The sequence below is a fragment of the Centruroides vittatus genome, unplaced genomic scaffold (genome assembly GCF_030686945.1).
Source record: "Centruroides vittatus isolate TY-2023 unplaced genomic scaffold, ASM3068694v2 contig_417, whole genome shotgun sequence".
NCBI lineage: Eukaryota > Metazoa > Arthropoda > Arachnida > Scorpiones > Buthidae > Centruroides > Centruroides vittatus.
This window is the reverse complement of record NW_027122227.1, coordinates 1,049,503-1,070,422: the sequence shown is the minus strand read 5'-3', so window position 1 is coordinate 1,070,422 and position 20,920 is coordinate 1,049,503. Positions and strand designations below refer to the sequence as shown.

The following is a 20,920-nucleotide window of genomic DNA, read 5'->3' as shown; positions in this document are numbered from 1 at the left end:
AATTTTGAAAAAAACGTTTTAATAAACAGTATAATGAACTTTCAATAAATTTCAATTTGAATTCTAAAAGTTTTTTTTTTTTAAAGAAATTTCAACTTTTATATGAATAGTTTAAAATAAAACTTTAAAGCAATACTTACTTCTTTCACAGCATATTCATAATCTAAATGAGACCCTGGAGTAGATGTTAATAACAAGCCTTGATAATTTACAACATCAAGATTTACAGTAGTTGTATCAATCTGATTAAAAAAAACACACCAGAGGACTTTTGGCTTCCTATAATTTTTACAGTTTTCTTCAGAATCTGATTATAGAGAAAAGAAAAAAATATATATAATGTTTTAATTTTAATCATTTGAACTAAATGATTTATGAAACAAAACTAACCTTTACTTTCATTACTATCTATTGTAAACAATAACTCCATAGCTGGATACAAATCTTCTTTTGCTGTTTCTGCTACTGACTGACAAGTGAAATGTACAACATCTGAAAAAATATTAAATGATAAAAAGTTATTTAATATTTAATAAACAATTTAATTAATAAACAGTAAGATATTTAATATTTATTTACAAGTTTGATCTGGGCAAACCATGGCACCAGGTCCAAGTTCTAAAACAGTAATAGTGCTATTAACGCTACATTTTGTTGGAATTCGAAGCAAAGTTATCTAAAAAGAAATATACACATTTCATTTGATTGAACTTAATAATTGATAATGTTAACATTTATGATAAAATTTAAATTATACTTGTTCACGTTCCACAGACAGAATTGAAGAATCTGTGATAAATATGCCACGAGATATTCTAAAAAAAAAATTATATATGAATTTTTCTTTGTGAATTAAATAACATTTTTTATTCTATCTAAATTAATATTAAATTTAGCAAATTAAATAAAATCTTTTATTTTAAATTATTAGTTTTCTATTACCCCAATGCCAAATTTTGTAGAATGAATACTTTTAGGAATCTAACAAATTCTAAAAATTTTGTGTTTTATAAGTACAAAATAATACCTTTTTGGATTAATATCTGTTGACAAGAGAGAATTTGTTAAACTGAAAATAAAAATTAAATATTGAATGTATATGCATAATATAAAATTAGAGCATGAGAATAACATGTAACAGTTGATACATTCTTAACAATCTTACTTCATTTTTTAAAAAATTTATCATATAAAAAAAAATATTGATAGTTTATAATAATAGAAAATAATTTGTAAATTTTCATTTCTTCATTAATATAGTAACACATTTAAATTGAAAATGAAAATAAATAAATGCAAGATAACTTCACAAACTTCAATTTGCAGTTTTTTTTAATCAATATTTATGTCAATTCGTACCAAATAAGAGTCAAAATAAAACATAAATATTAAAATCTTTTAATAAATAATAAAAAATAAAACAAGCAATTATTTCATTTTAAAAATTTTTATTATTGTGTTCCAGAAATTAATTAAAAGACAACTCAGAAAATTTATATTTAATATATTCCAATATGTAAAAAAACCAGTTCTATAACATATCAAGTTTACACTAAAATTTACAAAATTAACCTACACGTTTTCATTTAACTCAATATCATTTCTATTAGATACTCACAAAACATTGGTGTTCTAAAATAATAAATATTAAACTTAATAACTATAGCTTTTCTATCTACCATTTGAAAATTCACATTAATACCTACTAAAAGAATAAATGCTAGACATTTCAAAGATTAAACTGACTTTACATACTTATTAAACTGATCCTGATTTGATGTAATATAACTTGATTCCATTACCATCCACCTAAAATATAAAATATTTTAAATATATTAGTAGAAGAGAACAAACTATGTCATTTTATAACTTTTATCAGAAAATTTAAAATTACTTACGAACAATTTATTCTTTGTCCATTTGATATTAATCCTTTAAACGATCCATCAGAATGTAATATTAAAGATTCTGCTGTTCGTTTCAGATGATATATTCCTCCAAATACAGCACATAATCTGAAAATTAATACAATTTTTATAAATAAAACTGAATTGCTACTTAAAAATATATTTTTCTTACATATGATAAAACTGTAAGTTATTAAATAAAATATTTTATTTTAAAGAAGTATAATTATTAGTTTTCTAATACACCAATGCTAAATTTTGTAGAATGAATACTTTTAGGAATCTAACAAACTGAATGATATTTATTTTCATCAAAAATAAAACTAATTTGAAATTGTGTTATTACTTATCTGTAAATTTTAGAAAAATTCTATATAAAAACTATTAGTAAATGAAATTACTAGAAATTTATTTCAGAAATTATTAATGCAAAAGAGTGTATAAATATAGTTTTTAAACTTTTTCATTTTTGCAAATATAAACACAAAATCAGAATACTAAAAATGTAACAAAACATTACTAACCTGCAGAAACATTGTGGAAGTTCTGCACTACCATATAAAGACCAGAGAAAAGGACTATTCCCATAGCGACCTAAAGATTCCAAGAAAGTTTGTACTGCTTTCAATCCCTAAAAATAAAATAAAATTTGTTATAATTTTAAAATGAACAATTAATCTTAAACTGAAATTTTATATATGCTATATAAATAAAATACATAATGTATATTTATTTTTATTAATTATTTGTAAAGAATAACCTGCAGAGTTGGAGTTGATTCATCTACCATTCCTATAGCGTAAAGGATATAGTGTTCAACTTGTGGTGTTAGTTTTTGAGATTTTAAGAAGTCAACAAAAGGGCGTCCTTCATATCCTAAATAATGAATGCTTATTAAATGAATTATCTCATACAAAATAAGATTTTAAAATTTCAATTAATTTAATTATATATTAACTGAGATTTAATCTTACATAAATTAATTATGTAAATTATTACTTTTAAATCTAAATATTCAGAATGCAAACATAATTAAAAATTTAATAATTCAATCAATTTCAGAAAATTAGACAAATATACAGTAATATTATTTAAAATTTTAATTAAAATAATCATAGCCTTTTCTTAATTATTATATAATACTATAACATTAAAATATTCTTCTTGAAATTTTAAATAAATATTAAATGTAATATAAGTCCTCATTTAATGTCATTTGATTATAACATCTTTGAGGAAAGACCGCTTGGAGGTCTGGGTAGCATAACTGGCAATGCATCTGTATGGTAAGCAGGAGTTGCAAGTTTGAGTCCCACTTTGGGCTGATTCTTTTCTTCCAGAATATTCTAAATTATTTATTAAATATTCATTTATTTTGATTATTAAATTTAATAAGAAATGGCACTTAACATCCACCTCTAGTAACAAATTACTTAAAAATTTAATTAATAATGTACCTGAGAAATAGCCCAATGCATTACAGTATTGTTTGGCATCATAGAAAGATACAAGTACTGTACATCTGTAATCATTTACAATTATTATTAATGAATTTTCTTTATAAACAGTAAAACTGATTCTATGAAGTGGGAAATAAATGATGGAGGTTGCAAACATGATCCTGTTAGAATAATATTAACTGAATTATATCTTAGTTATATAAGGCAAAATTAGTTTTGTTATACGTCATTTCAACAACATTAAGTAAGGACTTGCTGTATTTATTTTATTGATAAACTCATTTCTTGTTAATTGATTTAAATTGATGAGATTATTCACAATGTAATGTTTGTAATTGTATATAGCTCTTTTAAATTTTTTTAAAATTAAAATACTATAAACAAATATCAACTGTTTTATTTATGTTTTGTAACTCAGATTATTTGACAAAACGATACATAACACAATTATAAGACCAGTAAGAAATCTATGACAAAAGAATAGTGAGCTTTAACTTTGGTTTCTATTTTTGGTAAATACTTTGTACAGGATATACATCCCATTCCAATATGAGTCATTCAAAATTAAAGTGGTATATTAGCCATAAAAAAAGTGCTTGAGTGAAATGAAACATATCTGAAACATAGTTATAAGATCTGTAAACAGTAATTCCAAATTACATTATTTTAATAATTTATAGACCTTCTGCTTTTTGAATTAATAAAAAGATTCTATTTGGCATAGAATCTATCAAGTTTTTTGGCTGTAGGTTTGAGATATTTTCTTCAGATTTATTAAATGTACTTCTAAGTACTTCAACACATACCTTTGCTACTAGTAGTCTCCATAGTGTTTGGATCAGAGCATAAAGATGGCCACTTTACTAAAGAAACACAACAGTTTAAATTATCTTGTTGAAAACCCAACTATCTCCTGCAATCAAATGTCCTATTGGAAGATGTATTTCTAGAAGTTCCTGATAAAATTGTGAATTAAGTCTACTTTTTACCAAGGCCAAATTAATATTTCTCTTAGATGAAAATGCCATTTATAACATTAATTAATGAGCCATCACAAAATCTACTGAATCTTTCCAGGAATTCTTTCTGAATATCATGCCAGTAATAAGCCTTACCATCTGTGTCCATCAAGATTAAATTTTTTTCTTCTAAAAAATTATTATTCTTTTGACCAGGACATAACATTTCTAGCTCATTTTAATCTTGCATCCATGTGCACCTTTCTAAGTTTAGTTTCATCTTTAGTTTGACATATTTAACATCAACAGATTTCTTAATTGTCTTACATATAGTTTCATAAAACACTTGTAATTGTTTCCCTAGAAATTGCTCTTACAGATTTTCCTCTTTGTACTGTTTCCTTTCAAATAACTCATTTTTCTGTTTTATTAAGCAAGTGTTTTCGTGATCCTTTTGAATACCTTTTGAATAATTTACTCTTTGTTTAATAACATTATGAAATTCAGTTTTTCCCCTTTGAATTCATTTAGCAATTTCTCACTCTGAACTTTGTTCCTTCAGCTTTAAATTTAATAATTTCACAAACTTCTGTTTCACTAAGATCCTTACCTCAAGACTTGTATATATTTTAAGAGAGAATCCTGTGGTATTATAATTATGCTACCCAAAAATATCATTATCTTGGTCAAGAAATTATGTTTTATTTTCATATTTTCTGAATAAGAAAATAAAACAATGAATTTATACTATAATTAATCAAGACTAAATGCAAGCCATCAAGAAGTCAGATCTTTTTATTTGAAACATTCATATAATCATGCAACTTGTAAATGCATATTTGAAATTTATAATGTTGCTGATGACAGGTTGAATGTTCTGTAAACATTTCAGATTTACTTATTCATTTACTTTTTTAATGAAATTTTGAAAACATTAAAAACTGATGATAATTATGAAAATTTATTTAAATTTTACGCAAATAAAACAATAATAAAGGTTTTAATGACATGTAAACTTTTAATTAATGTTATGCAATTATTTAATTGCCTAAATTCTTTTTGAGCATCACAATTAAAACTTAATTTGAGATACTGTAAATATATTATTTTAAATGCTAGATTTTATTAGGTTGTTGCAAATGAAATGGCCTATTTTTACTTCTGACTTTGAATGTTTATTAATTTAAAACTTATATATTCAATCAAAATTGTCTCCACCAACATTAATACACTTTTCCAATGCATTAATGCCAATTTGATAGAAATCATGAGAAAGAGAAGCCAGTCATTAAAGATACTTTTTATTGCATCCTCTTCCTTAAAGACCTTTTTTGTCAAAAAACTGTCCAAATGTATAGAAAAGTGATAGTCTGTTGGCAAAAAGTCTGGAGAATAAAACAGATGAGAAAGGATTTTATTTGAATACTTTCATTTTTGTGATGAATAATTAAAGAACTGTAGACCTCCAAATGATGCTCCCTATCTCTTTCACCAAGTCCATGTAGTACCAGCTTTTCAAGCTTCTTGACTTTCCCCAACAAATTTAGCTCTAGAGAAATGGTTGAATAATGTCCAGGATGTTCAACTTTTCCACAGTTTCCTGGATAGTCAGATGATGTTCTGATTTGACGTTCTTCAATTCTGATTTTTGAGATTTGTATTCCCAGAATGAAATTTTTTAAACCAACGGTCTGGTAGCCTGCTCACTCACAGAACCTTCAAAAGTTTTATCGGTATTTCAGGTTGCTTTGGCTATATTATCCAATTTCCTTTTTTCCATGTGGTCAGAAAAAGTACTTTTACATACAGCACTATTCACATGGAAAAAAGTTGAACTACAAGGCCAGAAAGTTTAAATTTGAAAAAAATGGCCATTTCATTTGCAATGACCAATATTTAAAGTTATGTATGTTGCAGCTAAAGTCTCTGAATTGGAAAGAACTAGAATTAACTGGCTAATACTAACTTTATTACAGTTTTTTGATTAAAATAGTGGTGCCCACATAAAACCCAAACCCAAACTTTTCAATTGGTGAGCCAAATTGAGCTAAGTCATAGATAGGTGAGTCACTTATTTGTGGCTCACTTATCTACGACATATTTTTGTATATTCCATAAATATCAAATGTAAGAGTATTTCTATCATTTATAAGTGATATGTCAAATATGTTTGTGGGCCAGATTAATATATGCTGTAGGCTGCATTTTGTTAAGGAGGAGCAGTTTAGACACCTGAAGCAAGTAACAATCTATTAAATTTGAACTTTATCTGTATAAAGCATAAAATTTTTTAAATAAAAATTCCTTAAGTGGCCAATAACTGTACCATTTACCCTATTCTTTTCAATTGTATTTATTACTATGATCAACTTCTGATATATACCATTTAAGATCTAAATATGTATCACTATTTTTAAATCAAAATACTTATTATTATTACTTTAAAATTAAATTTACAATTTTTAGCTTTAAGGCTACAATTTTTAGATACATATGACAATATTTATTTTTATGCAAAATAGAGAAATAATAAATTCTAGTTCATTTAAATAACAAAATATGTTCTTTTCCACCTAACATGAATTGGAAAACACGCAGATTATCTAATTAAAGTAAAACCTTAAATTTTCTTTTGCTTTATTCAAAATGGGGTGGATAAAGCCAAAATATTAATTTTTATTCACATTTCATCCAATGGGTTTTAGATAATATCAGCTCATGACTTGGATAAAGCACAATTTGTAATGATAAGGTCCAAAATTAATTGATTGTTAATTGCTTTAACCAAAAGACAAATAAAGCAAGCATTAGTTAGTAAATCTTAGCTTTATCTGATTCATGAAGTTTAATTATAGAAATTATATCCATAAATATGTTAACATAGCATACTGAATCAAAAATAAACACAATATTACAAATAAAATAATTTATGATAGCCCACAGATTATATTATAGATATTATAAGAAAAGTTATATCAAGAAACTCTTTAGAAATGAAAAAAAGAATTTAATGTATAATTCATATTACTTTAAAATTCTAATTATAAGAAACAAAATATATTAAAGAAATTGTTAAAAAATGTCTATCATAGATATGTTTAAAAAAAATAAAAGCCAAGAGCTAATCCAAATAAATCAACAGGAAATAACACTAAATATTTGAAAAAGAGCTTTACTCTGAAATTTAAACAGTAATTCATGCAACCAGCATTAAGAAAAACAAAACAATAACTTGATTATAAATAACTATAAATGATTATAAACATCAAAATGACTAAAGCTTTCATAAGATTACCTTTTTTAACAGCGAGCATTCAAAATTAGAATATATTCAACACACAACATCAAAACTAAACCTCCAATAAAATAACAACAAATAAATTTACTATTTATTTAATTATTAAATTTATTTTTTGGGAGTAAAAACTAAACTACTACTCTCTTAATATTTTACTTAATTATACACTGCTGGCCACTAAAAAATTGCATCACTTGAAAATGTGCATCTTATTTGATCAAAACTTGCAGGATGGACAGATGAAACTAAACACAAGCATGGCACACATGCATACGATTTTAGTTAGTTACATCCCTGACCTTTCCCATAATGAATATAAATGACTGTAAATAAATTTTCAGAACTTCGTTGGGTGATTGATGGCAATTCCTGTACTGTAGGTTACTGTAGTTATATAAACATTTCAAAGCTCAATGTTTTTAATCAAAGCCAAACAATCACTGTAATGAATTAGAGGTAGACTATATTACTTAGAATTTAATTATTAATAGTAGCAGTAAAGTAGCCCAATCCATTATGGCAATCATTTCACTTTGGTTATTGTAGTGTACTCTTGGGGACTAAACATGGCTAGAAAAGAGAATGAGAGCTTAAGTTTAGCTTTCAGAGTTTGGGTAAGGAAGAATTGTGAGATGAAGGTAGAAGAGAACTGAACCCATCATGTAAGAAGTGTCTAAAGCTTCCTGATGCATAAATGAGACAATGGTTATCTCACAGTGGCGTGCCGTGACATTTGATGACAGGGAAGCTGTGTTTCTGTAAGAAGCCAACTTCCAGGGGCAATCAGTTAATTGCACGTCAGTGATGGTCTAGGACAGTGGTTCTTAACCTTTTTATAATCGCCGCCCACCAAATATTTCATAATTTTTTGTGACCCCCATTTTTTAATAATAATTTATATTTGATAATTTGATAATTTATCTATAATAAATTGATTTTTTTATTATTGCTTTATTTTTTATATAATAAATGTAAATCATAACTTTATTATTTCATTATCTATTTAAATAACATTCAAACTTCACAATTAAACATGAAAACTCATTAATTTTTAACAGAAAATAAAATAAGAAACATGTCAATAAATCGATCCAATGTCGATGCTAAAACTAAACTAAAACTAAAACACCCACTTGTCGTAAGGATTTTGCATATCTTTTGCAAAAATATTTAAATTTTCAAAGCCTACTATTTTTCCTGATTATTTTTAAAATTCCAAGCATTAATAGTTTCTTAAAATTGCTTTGGAATAAAAGAAGTAAATACTGCGGTGTAAGTAGCATATTTACATTTATTTCTTCTGTACTAACAAAGTTGTATGTAGGAAGAAATACAAAATAAATAAATAAAAACTAAATAGAAAAACTTTATCTTTCTTATTTCACTTTTCAATACGATATTCGGATTATACATCAATTTTCTTTTTATTATATTCTGAAGGAAATTTTGCATAATTTGGCGGCCCCCGGCAAACTTCTTATGGACCCCCAGGAGCCGCGGCCCCCTGTTAAGAATTATTGGTCTAGGGTCCATTCGTATTCATTTGTTCGATAAGCCAGTAAAAACTGTAGACTTCTCTAAATGTATTTTTAATATCACAATTACATTCTGAATCGCTAGCCACGATATAAGGGCTAAAATTAAAAATAAATTATAAAAACTTACTCGGTGAAATGAAATGTGCGGTGGATATACATACCTGGTACAATGTATTGTTCGATTGTATTAATATACTTTTAAAGAAAATTATAATTAAAATATAGCTTTGTAAAGAAACGTACATAAAAATAACATAAAATATTCTTTACTTTTTAAATCTTAAAACAATCTACTTAGTCAAATATCTTGATACGAGTAGCTAATGGATGGAACTAGTGATGGTCCAGGTAGGTGTGTAGTGAGTGTGTGCGTGCCAAATCCCGAGGGTGCCGATACCGGTCAATGTCAAATGCCTCTTTTGTCGCATCACTAGTATATCTCAAAGGACGCCACAGGGCTGTTGTAAATTTTAAACGTTTCTCACCGTAGCTGTAAAAATCTAACTATGTTAAACTTAATAGTCATTCGTTTTCTAACTAATTCGTTTTAATACCAGGTGTACACGGAAATCAGTTTCCCACTGTACTGAGCGAGTGATTGGTTCTGTTAAGCTTTTGTTGAAGTAAAATTCTGGCTCTTTCAACAGGGTTTTATTTATGTCCCCATTCCCTAATCTCTTAATTATTTAGTCACTTCTTAAGTAGAAATAAGTCGAAACCAGTTACTTTGTACCTGAATATCTGTAGTCTTGGGAAAACAGTGGAAAGACAAATTTTTATGACAACGAATATATAAATCGTAAATTTAAGGAAAATAAATTCTAGAGCTTTTTTTTTTTGTACCATTGTATGTACTGTACGTCTCATTCATTAAATTTGGTTGTAAATGATGCTGCCAAAGTAACAGTTAATTTTTAACACTGTACTAGAATTGTACACGTTTTTTTGCATCCCCTTACAGATGGGACATACTAAATCGTAATATCACCGGTTTAACATTGAAATCTGTAAGTAATATAAGATGGGAGAGCGGAATAAACGCAGAATAAATATATCAAATATTTTAATGGAGTTTTTTTAAACTGCTGTCAACTATACAGAACTATCATAAAAACGTGCCAGTAAACTCTTATCGGTTGGGTTGTTATAAATCTAGTCTAGGGTGGGCAACCCTTTTTATAACATGGGCCAGAATAAATTTTACGTTTTTTTCCGCGCCGTAGTAGTTAATTGACGCCTTCTTGTGACTCGTAATTTTTTTAGTCTGTAAATATGAAATAAATAAATAAAAAGTTAATTACTACATTTATTTCTCTTATCGTTTTCGAAAATTACAAAGAATTGGAAAAATAACTATTAATTAGTTATTTTTCCAATTTAATAATCTATTAAAGATCTCGCGGGCCGGATAGAAACTTTTCGCCAGCCGTAGCTGGCCCGCGGGTTGCCCATTGTTGATCTAGTCTCCTCGTTATTCACATAATCGGGCGAGGGTGGCCGAATATCTAGCAGGCGGCTAACAGCCCACAACCGCTCTGGGATATAAAGTCGCGTACTCTTTATGCGTGTGTCGCTTCTACCAGCTAAACTGTGACGTTTGTGCTATGTAAAGCGCATGCGCCAATGCCTATAATCTGGCTGCTTGGAAGTTGACAGGCAGGCAGATAACAGCCCACAACCGCTCCGGGATATAAAGCTGTACTCTTTATGAGTGTGTCGCTTCTACCAGCTAAACCGGGTGAGGTTGGTGCACTGTAAACCGCATGTGCTAATGCCTATATAATCTGGCTGATTGGAGACTGACCCGGTTTCAACATTCCTTCCGCCACCGAATTATTCGACTATACAATAGCAATCTTATCGTTTTTTTTTCACATGTAGTATAGAAATTTGTAAAAGATACATAATGCAGTTATAATAAAATATTAATTTTAATTAATTCAAAGTACATTAAAATATGAAAATTTATATTTTATAAAATTCAAGGGAAAGTCATTGGAAGGTGGAATCGGCGCTTCCATCGCTTCCAATGACGGCACACCACTGGTATCTCATATGCATGGCAACGATAAATTAAATAAAGTAAATATTTAAAACCTTGGCCAAAGATATTTACTTTTTTTTTTTAAATATAAAAACATTGCAAATATCTTCACTTTCTTTTTGTCATTTACACCAGTGACAGTCCAAAACAGAATTCTTATATATGGAGATGACTTTCTTTGAGGCTACACTCTTGCAACATGTGTAGCGTGCATTTACTGCAATGACATCAAGTTAGTGGGATATCAGGAGGGTGTTGATGAATGCTGACACAGGGGAGGGGAGGTCATTAGATTGTTTGCATATACAAAATAATTCATTTATTTTGGAATATTCTGTTGTTAATTGACATTTATCATATTATTGTGCAAATGGAAGAGGCAGTGGTGATGACGAATTGTATATAGAAGGGGGAGAAAGTAAAAAATGAAGCAAAATCTGTTGTTGCAGTATGTGTATGCCATCTAAACCTTGACCACAAGTGCCTGCAATTACAAGGTGCCTAGAAGGCTTCTAATGACAAAATGGCATTGCATTGTATTAGTGGAGAAATTTCAGTTTAATTTATTGCACCATAATGAACAGATATTTGTTTGGAGGCACCACAGTAAAATATTCCTTAAGGCATTCATTTTACAATGCCTTAAGGGCTCAGCATAAGATATTATGATATGAGTGCCACTGGGTTCCATTTCAGTTCTATTTTTGATGCATTGCAAGTATTAGGACCAGTCAGTAAGTCATAAGAGATGTTAAAGACTAAGATGGTATCCTATCTGCAAAAGCTCTCTGTTGCCATATTCCAACAGGACAATGTATGACTACTCAGCAGGAAATGATCTATAGTTTCTAGATAACCATTATGTACTATACTTCTTTCCTGCCTAGACATTCATCAAAACTGTCTCCATTGAGCACATCTGAGACAAGGTAATACAACTGGCTTGCCAGAGCTTATTAACACTTACTATATATGAACTTTAGACATATGCAGACTGAATGACTTAACATTTCTCAAACATATCCAGCATCTCTTCCTGTACATGACACTTTGTTAAAGCAGTTATTTCTGTCCTTGGCAGATACACCAAATACTGATTATTGTTTGTTCCACATATATATTTTTTACAGCTATTTTTTCAAATTATGTGCAATGTGCATCATAAATAATTTTCCATAAAAATATTGCTTTGATATTTCATATTTTTTTTAATGTTGCAACTCTTTAATGGCTAGCAGTATATTATTTATTTTCATTATAGCGCTTATAAAATTCTTACTTTGAAAAAGTCTTATACAATATAACTTTATTACTTTGTACCTCTGTATTCTTCTGGATGTTTATGATATTCTAAACAAAATGTCAAAAATTTCATCAACATTCTTTTTTCCACTACAGTGACATTTTTTGTGCTAAAAACATCAGCTCTAGAACATGGAACCTAAAAAATTATTATTATAAATTATAAAACATATAAACTTTAACAAAAAATAATTATTTCAACTCACAGGTTTAAGCACTCCGTCCATTAATGTAAGAATTCGAGACACACTTTTAAATTCTGCATAACGAGCAATGTTAGAAGATATTAACAGCTCAACTAGAGAACCTCTAGAAAATAGTATCTGAAATAATAGCCAAACTAAATAATATAACAATATGAACATTTAATAAAAACTTTTATATTGGCATTTTATTTACTAATTAATAAATAATTAGTAGATTCCATAAAATAAAACTCACTTTTGGTGATAAATCTAAATTAAATTTTCTGTATTGATTTTTAAGAGCTGTAAGAGTCCAGTTTTTAATTTTACACTTTAAAGCATGTGTATTTTCTTCATTATGTCTTTCTTCAGAATTCTTTGGTTCATTTCCTGTTTCTTCAGAATTTACAATTGAAGACTCAACGTGATCATCATGTTCCTGATTTTCTGAAATTTCAGAATGTTCTACATGATCATTATTTACCGCTTCAGTTTCTGATTCAGAGACTGTTTCATTTGCAACAATATTGTTAGAACTATTTAAAATTTCTTCATTTTTCATATTTTCTTCACAATGTACATTTGATGTATTTTCTTGTTCTTGTGTATTTTCATCTTCATTATCTCTACAATTTATAAACAAAATTAAGTTCTTCATATAAATTATTTCAAAAATTTAATTGTTTGCATACCTTATAAAACTCAATTCAGAGACATTTGATACATTAGACATTTGTCTTTTAAGATGTATATAAGTCTCGCCTTCAGATAAATATTCTTGTCTTTCTTCATTTGATGTCTGTTCTAAATTTGTTTCCTAATCACAACACACACAAAATTATATATGTAAAACATATTAAACAATCTTTCAAACATTTAAAAATTTAATTAAGTTTATTTAACATTATAATTAAAAACAGAAGAGACTGTTATGAAAATCTTGAAAAATATGCATACAACTGATTTGCAATAAGCCAAAGTTCATTAATTCGAATCTCTTGCTAAATCAAAATTAATTTTCATCCTGACATAACTCATATAAACCCAATGTATTTTATAATCCCCAAGTTAAAATTGCTCTGACAATACTGTATTTCTCATTAAATCAAAATCCAGAGTTCCTGTAAATTATTTCTTGTCTTATTTTGTATATTTTCTTTTGTACTTTTAGAAGGATGGGAAATGACCACATTAAAATAAACTTGAAATAAAAACAAATATTTAATTATGTAAATTTGAAAATATATGTATACAAATATAAATATAAAACCTGATAGTTACATATTAAAGCCAAACTATTGCTGGATTAATTAATTGCTAAGTAATTTGGCACTAGAGCAATTGTTTAGTGAAAACACACATATAATATATATATATATACACACACACACACCATGCTCTCAGGTACAATAGTGGAAGTGTAGGTCATGGAGGAACTGAGTCATCTCTATCCAGGACTGTAGGTAACTAAGTATGTTTATAAATTAAGTATGCTTCTTGTCCAAAAATAAATACACTTTAAACGAATAGCTTATCAGATTAAAGCTATCACAAAAGAACTTATAGTAACAAGATGAGACTCAAATTATTCAAATATAACTACTGAATTTGGGGAATGCATTTCAGGTACACAGACCCCTCATCAGCCTACTGAAGGTTAGACATATAGCAATAAATACAATAAATATCTAAAATATTGTAACAAACACAGTTTACAGACTGATATTATAAATGATACAGTGCACTGTATACACAGTAAAGTTATATTTGAATAATTTGAGTTTGGTTCCTTCTCATCTTGATAAGCACTTTTCATTGTACCTATAATCTGATAGGCTATCTGTTTAAAGTGCAAGTATAGTTATATCTAAATTAATAGATTCTGGAGATGAAGATAAGATGAAAGTCCAGATAGTGTACTGGCCACATGACTGTACAGTAAGGAGTTAAGAGTTTGAATCCTGCTTTGGGCCAATTCTTTTCTTCCAGAACCTTATAAATTAATTATTAAAATATTAATTTAATTATAATTATTAAATTTAGCAAGAGATTGCACCTAATGGTTACCTCTAGTGCCAAATTACTTAGTACTTAATTAATAATAATAATAGTAGTAGTAATATAGCCTGATATAAACCTGCAATCATTTTGTTTTGAAGATATATATACAAAGTTACTTGAAATGACAACACCTCAGAAACCATAAACAAAAATATAAAAAAAAATCTAATGAGAGAAATAATACTTTGGTGAGAAATACTCACCAAAGTAATAACTTTATTCTAAAACATAAATTATCCAATCAAATTTTATAAAAAGCCTTCTCTTTTTAAATTTTTCAAGGTGCTTTAAGAAGCTACATTACATATTGAAACTGAGATGATAGAGCACATTGAATACATTATCAAGCAAGAAGTAATGAATCATTGATGTCAACTTTGAATAAAAGACTTTTTTCACTAATGATATGGATATTTTATTTTGTGTATATTACTGTGATCAGAAAGTATCAGGAATGGTTAATTTAAACTACGCACACACAAGAAGGTACCGTCGTCATTTTTTATATTGTTTGATATGACTTTCATTATCATCTAACAATAATCCATTGTTGTCTGTTATCATTTGCAAATAAATGCTTTTTTTTTTTGTACATAAAGAATTTTTGTGCCTGTAATTTTTCAAAATGTAGAGTGTAAATAAGGAAAGATATGATTTAAATTTTATTTTTGCAACAGAACTACTGCTACAAAAACATTGGAAATGTTGCAAAAAGCCTTTGGTGACAATAGTGTATCAAAAACAAGAGTTTTTGAGTAATACAGGATGTTCAAGGAAGGCAGAGACATGTCTAAGACAAACCATGCTCTGGTAGATCATCCACTTCAGCTGATGAAAAACACATTACTCAAGTCAGAGATTTAGTACTCAATAATTGTTGTTTAACAATTAGGAACGTTATTGAACATGTTCCAGTATCATTTGGATCTTGTCAAGCAATTTTAAGAGATCATTTTGGCTTGTGGTGTGTTGCTTCTCGAGTCATCCCAAAATCATTGAATTTTTTCCAAAAACAACTGTACAACAGCAGCATGTACAAATGGTCAATAAAATGTTTTCTTCAAGCAAATTGTTTTAAAAATGCATCATTACATGTGATGAAATATGGATCTACACCTTGACACTGAAACAACTCAACAATCATGTAAATGGCACTGAATAGGTGAAGCAAGATCGAAAAGACTACTTTCAAAGTCAGTCAAAAATCAAAATTATGTTGACTGTTTTGCATCATTTTCATGAAGCAATTGTAGAAAATGACCTGGTTTGTGGTGAGAAAACTCATGGAATTTGCACTGCAATAATACATCTGTTCACAATGCTCTTGTTGTTTGTGAGTTTTTGGTGAAAAATTTAACAAATATGGGTTCTGCAAGCTCTGTATTTACCTGACATGGCACCATGTGACTTTTTCCTGTTTCCTTGACTAAAATTGATAGTGTGCGCTCACTGTTTTGAGTTTATTGCGGATATAAAACAAAATTCACTGTGAGTCATGAAGAGGTTTCACAAAAACAACTTTAAAGCATGTTTCAAGAATTGAAAAACAGTTGGCATAAGTGGATTGCAGTGGGAGAAGATTACTTTGAAGGAAACAAAATAAATTTTGATGAATAAATTCAAATCTTACATTTTATTAAACCATTTCTGATACTTTTTGATCACAAGGATATATTTATCCAAGATATAATAATTATATAATATATTTAGGTCTACCTATATTCTTTATATGAGCATAAATATAAACAAAATCAAATATATGGTGATAAGCAGTAATAAGATTACATCATCTAAGCTAATACTTAGAGGATTAAACATTGAAAGAGTAGAACAGTCTAAGTATTTGGGATACTAGATTAATGATGAAATGTAAGTGAGAACCAGAATTTAATTTGCTCATCAATTGCTCAATTTGATGAAAATGAAATCTTTGCTCTGCAATTGCCAATTGGATTCTGAAATCAAACTCCAAATGATGAAATGTAACATATTGTCTACTCTTCAATAAAATAATATTACACTTCATGCCAACTTACAGTAATGAATGATTAACACATCGGTGTTGCAGCATTACAAGCAGTGATTTGTAAAAATTCACATGTACTCGCAAGCACTTTCAACAGCTTACAGCTGTCATCTTCAGGCAAAAATCGAATACTATAATTTTCGAACAGTTAGCTTTTTAACAGACTATTTAAATTATGTAAAGCACTTGAATGGAATTCCGTATACGTATTAAAATTGCAATAATTATTATAGGTGTAGAAACATGCTGTGATGACATAATAACCCCAAAATATTTAATACATAAATAATGGTGACATATTTGACTGTGGTGTAACTGAAATAGGAAATTTATAATTTAGATTGTTTAAATAACAATGTCCACAGTTGCAGGATTTCTAATGTCAGTGCATTGCACGGTGTTAAAGTGGATATGTAAAGACTCTCCCATATGAATACCTCTCTTTGATCGTTGCAACGTTTTAGCAATTTTGTATGGCCCAGAGCAGAAGATAATCCTGATTTAGCACCTTTTTAGCTAATTCTGTTGTTGGTCTGTTGTTTCTAATATCTTCCTGGTGTTTGAGGATGCGGGAGTGTAGCATTCTGGTGGTTGCTCCTATGTAAATGCAGGTTCGAGTCCCACTCCAGGACTCGAACCTGCAACTATAAGGTTACGTTATAACCATCGAGGGTTATTACGGCTGTAATAACCGGTAAGCAGGAGTTGCGGGTTTGAGTCCTGCTCCGAGCCAATTTTTTTCTTCCAGTAGTTCTAAATTATTTAATTAAAATTATAATTATTAAATTTATCAAGAGATGGCACCTAATGCCTAACTGTAGTGCTAAATTATCTTATAAATTATTAATATTATAGCTGTTTCTAAACCAATAATATTCGTCATTGGTTGGTGTGTAGCTTTAAAACAGAGAATTTGATAACTAAAAAAAAATATATATTGTGCAAATTGTTTTATCTTCAACAGCTATCTGTCCCAAATCATTAGTGAAAAATCTTAAATTGCTAAACATTTTTGATCAGAACATTCTAAATATGATCTCTAAATACATTTGTCTTCAAAACTGCCACATTGTAAGAAAAAGTCTTCAACAACCAAGTTTAAATCTTTGGAATTTTCTTCCACATTAGATGTTTCCAGTGAAGGCTGAGAAGAGCATTCATAATTCAAATAATAAAAATAATAATAAAAAGTATTGCAAAGACTACTGGATTTCCAGATATCTAAAATAGTCATTTCTAGAACACTAAGCACAATGTACTGTGTAGTACTAAACACAATGTACAGTACAGTAAGGTGTTATTTGTCAGACTGCGCAAAGACTCATTCATTACAGAGTGTATGACATACACTCTGTAATGAATGAGTCTTTGCCCAGGATCTTGTAATGCTTAAATATGTAAGTAGGATAATGTGAAATTACACTTGTTAGCAATACTTGCATGTGATCCTGTTGACATAAAATATGAAGGAAAAACTGCTAATTTAATCTTGTTGCTTTGCTTTTTATAATTTCTTCTCTTAGTAACCTTAAAGAGTCAAAATATGGAAAAATATTTTTGTTATTGCTTTGCTGTGCATATATAATGAGTGAATTCAAGTCTCCCTTATTTCTGACAATCTCCTTGTTGGCAATGCTATTTGCTCTTCATTATCATCATTCTCAACTGATTTTCTTTCAGCTACTTGGTAATCTGTCATTGAGGCTGCTATCACTTCTTCAGTGAGGCTGTAGTTTCTAAAGTCATCATCTTCCATTGACCAGGCCTCAACATCTCTGGTAGTAGTAGTATTCTCACCAGTTCTTTGAAATGTTTCGTCATCGTCAATGTTTGCCACATCCAAATCATTGAAAAGAGTCTTCCATACATTAGTAAGTATTGTCTGTTTAACTTCTTTTACTGTAGCTGACAAGGTAAAAATCATAGATCTGAAATGATAAGTTTTTAAATTTTGCAAGGTTCTCTCTCACTTTCTCTCTTCAATGTTCTCCTCAATGACCATTACCTCAACCATGAATTTCTTCTTGTAAAATTTTTTGCCCATAACAATGTAAGGGAGTTCAAGTCAGATTGTTATTTTATATTTTGGGTGTTATTTTTAGTTATTTTCTTTTTGGGGACTTTTTTTAAAGATGGAAACTCCCAAGTAAACCTCAAAATATACTAAATTCAAAATCAACAAATATTTATTTACACAAGTGACTGATCTTATAATGCTTAAATATGTAAGTAGGGTAATGTGAAATTACACTTGTTAGCAGATAAAAGACAACACAACTGTTCAACGGTGTGGTGTAGCTCCTGAAAGTGACCTTCCTTAAAGCTAATTGTCTGGCATTCTTTTGATAAAGCAATCAACTCATAAGAGGTGTATTATTTGTTTTTTTATTTTGGTGGAGATTTAATTAATTGTACATCCCAAGCTGGGAAAAAGAATTTCTTTCATTGATTGTTTGTTTTTGCTTGTATATAATTGATCTTGAATTATTTTTTTGAATATTTGAAATATATTTATTTATTACTAACTTCTTGTTATAATCATTATTGTTTATATATACCGAACTATTCAATCAAATAAATATTATTTGGATTTTGCTTGTATAAATGTTATTTTGGATTGTTGTATTTTGCTTTCCCGTTAAATCCAGCCTGGTACTTGATTAGAACCCTAATTTTGTGTAACTCTGCCTTTTTGTTTTGCATAGTATGTTACAACAAGAACTCCTTGGATCAGCAACAAGGTGGTTTTCAGGAAGAACAAGACATCAAATATTTCCACTCTTGTCTAGTTGTTGGATATGATGGAGAATTTTTGTTTTCAACTCATTTGGAGGAATTTTCATGTCTTCTACTTGCATATGTCTTATCTAAGCTTGGCATGATAAAAAAACCAGTCTTCAATAATGCTTGTAATAAAGGAGCCATTTTCACTAGAATAGTAATAGACTGGTAATCTGTTTATGTCGTCTTTTATAGCTCATGGCTTCTTGCTTTTGCTGACTACAACTGGTTTAAGCATATGACTTCCATAAGCATGTGAGCATTGAAGAAAAGAAATAAGTTTTCTTTTGCAAACTTCCAACAAGAAACATTTTATCATTCTTTGATACTTGGATTTTTTCAGGTAGTGTCCTCCAGCAAAATCCACTTTTGTCGGCATTATATAATTGGCTAAAATAAATGTTCTTCTCTGAGATGATTATTCTGGCTCCACAGATTCTGCATCTGTATTCAACTTTTCTCCTGATATCTTTCTGTCTACTAAACTGTGTCATCTGAACTGATGCAATCATCCACTACTTGCAGTGAATCCATCAATACACAAATGTTTCACTAATCTTTCTGTTACTTGGATGTCAACACCTCTAACTGGCAGCTCACTTATACATTGTGTGCACCATTTAAAAACAGCATCATCTAACTCTTCTTCATCAACTTTCTGCATGTTTGACTGTATATTTTTATTTCCCAACATCAAATTTAGATGCATGTGCCAACAGTTTTTGTTTTGACTGTTTAATGTCATATATGATTTATTTAAAGATATCATATTTATTAAACAACTGAGCAGATTTGATGCCTTTGTCAAGATCCTCAAGTATCTTAAACTTGTCACCTACTGACAGCATCTTTATCTTGCGATTTCCTTTCGAGCAAGAAGTGCCTCCGACATGACTATAAACAAACATACAGACGGTTCAGCTCAATGTAATATTTGTATATCCAATCCAATCTCAGAAACACTGGAAATTGTTTGTCAAAAATGGCTTACCTGTCTGGAGAGCCTAGTTGATTAGATTCCCTTGCAGTTATATATGTAAAGGTAGCAGAGTTGATACTGCAGCTAATGTTGCCAATTTAGCTACTGAATTTTGTAGACATATCTGGCTAAAGTTGTTTTGGTTTTGTATTCAAGTTATAGAAAATTGTAATTTTTCTATTGTCAACAAATTTAAAATTACTGTACATTTTTTTGAAAGATTTGTCTGAGTTATGTGAAGTCCAAGTTAAGGGGATTGAAGTTAGCAGGGGTAAATTACTGTATTTTACAAAACAAAATAATTAACTTCATTTATTTATACATACATTATAAATTATTTGAACTTAATATTTGACATCCTAAATTTTAACTAAGTAATA

General features: G+C 28.8%; 1 protein-coding gene across 1 annotated transcript in view; it reads right to left on the bottom strand.

Moving 5' to 3' along the window:
• The window catches only part of Rep (Rab escort protein), a 38,794-nt gene that overhangs the window by 6,332 nt on the left and 11,542 nt on the right, over positions 1 to 20,920 (bottom strand). The window contains exons 4-16 of the mRNA XM_067271991.1: positions 13,386 to 13,510; positions 12,950 to 13,319; positions 12,715 to 12,831; positions 12,527 to 12,647; positions 2,668 to 2,783; positions 2,432 to 2,538; positions 1,899 to 2,015; positions 1,756 to 1,809; positions 1,028 to 1,069; positions 758 to 815; positions 580 to 676; positions 391 to 492; positions 141 to 307 (exon numbers count right to left, since the gene is read on the bottom strand). Of these exons, the coding sequence (XP_067128092.1) occupies positions 141 to 307; positions 391 to 492; positions 580 to 676; positions 758 to 815; positions 1,028 to 1,069; positions 1,756 to 1,809; positions 1,899 to 2,015; positions 2,432 to 2,538; positions 2,668 to 2,783; positions 12,527 to 12,647; positions 12,715 to 12,831; positions 12,950 to 13,319; positions 13,386 to 13,510 (1,593 nt within the window). The remainder of the gene's footprint in view (positions 1 to 140; positions 308 to 390; positions 493 to 579; positions 677 to 757; positions 816 to 1,027; positions 1,070 to 1,755; positions 1,810 to 1,898; positions 2,016 to 2,431; positions 2,539 to 2,667; positions 2,784 to 12,526; positions 12,648 to 12,714; positions 12,832 to 12,949; positions 13,320 to 13,385; positions 13,511 to 20,920) is intronic.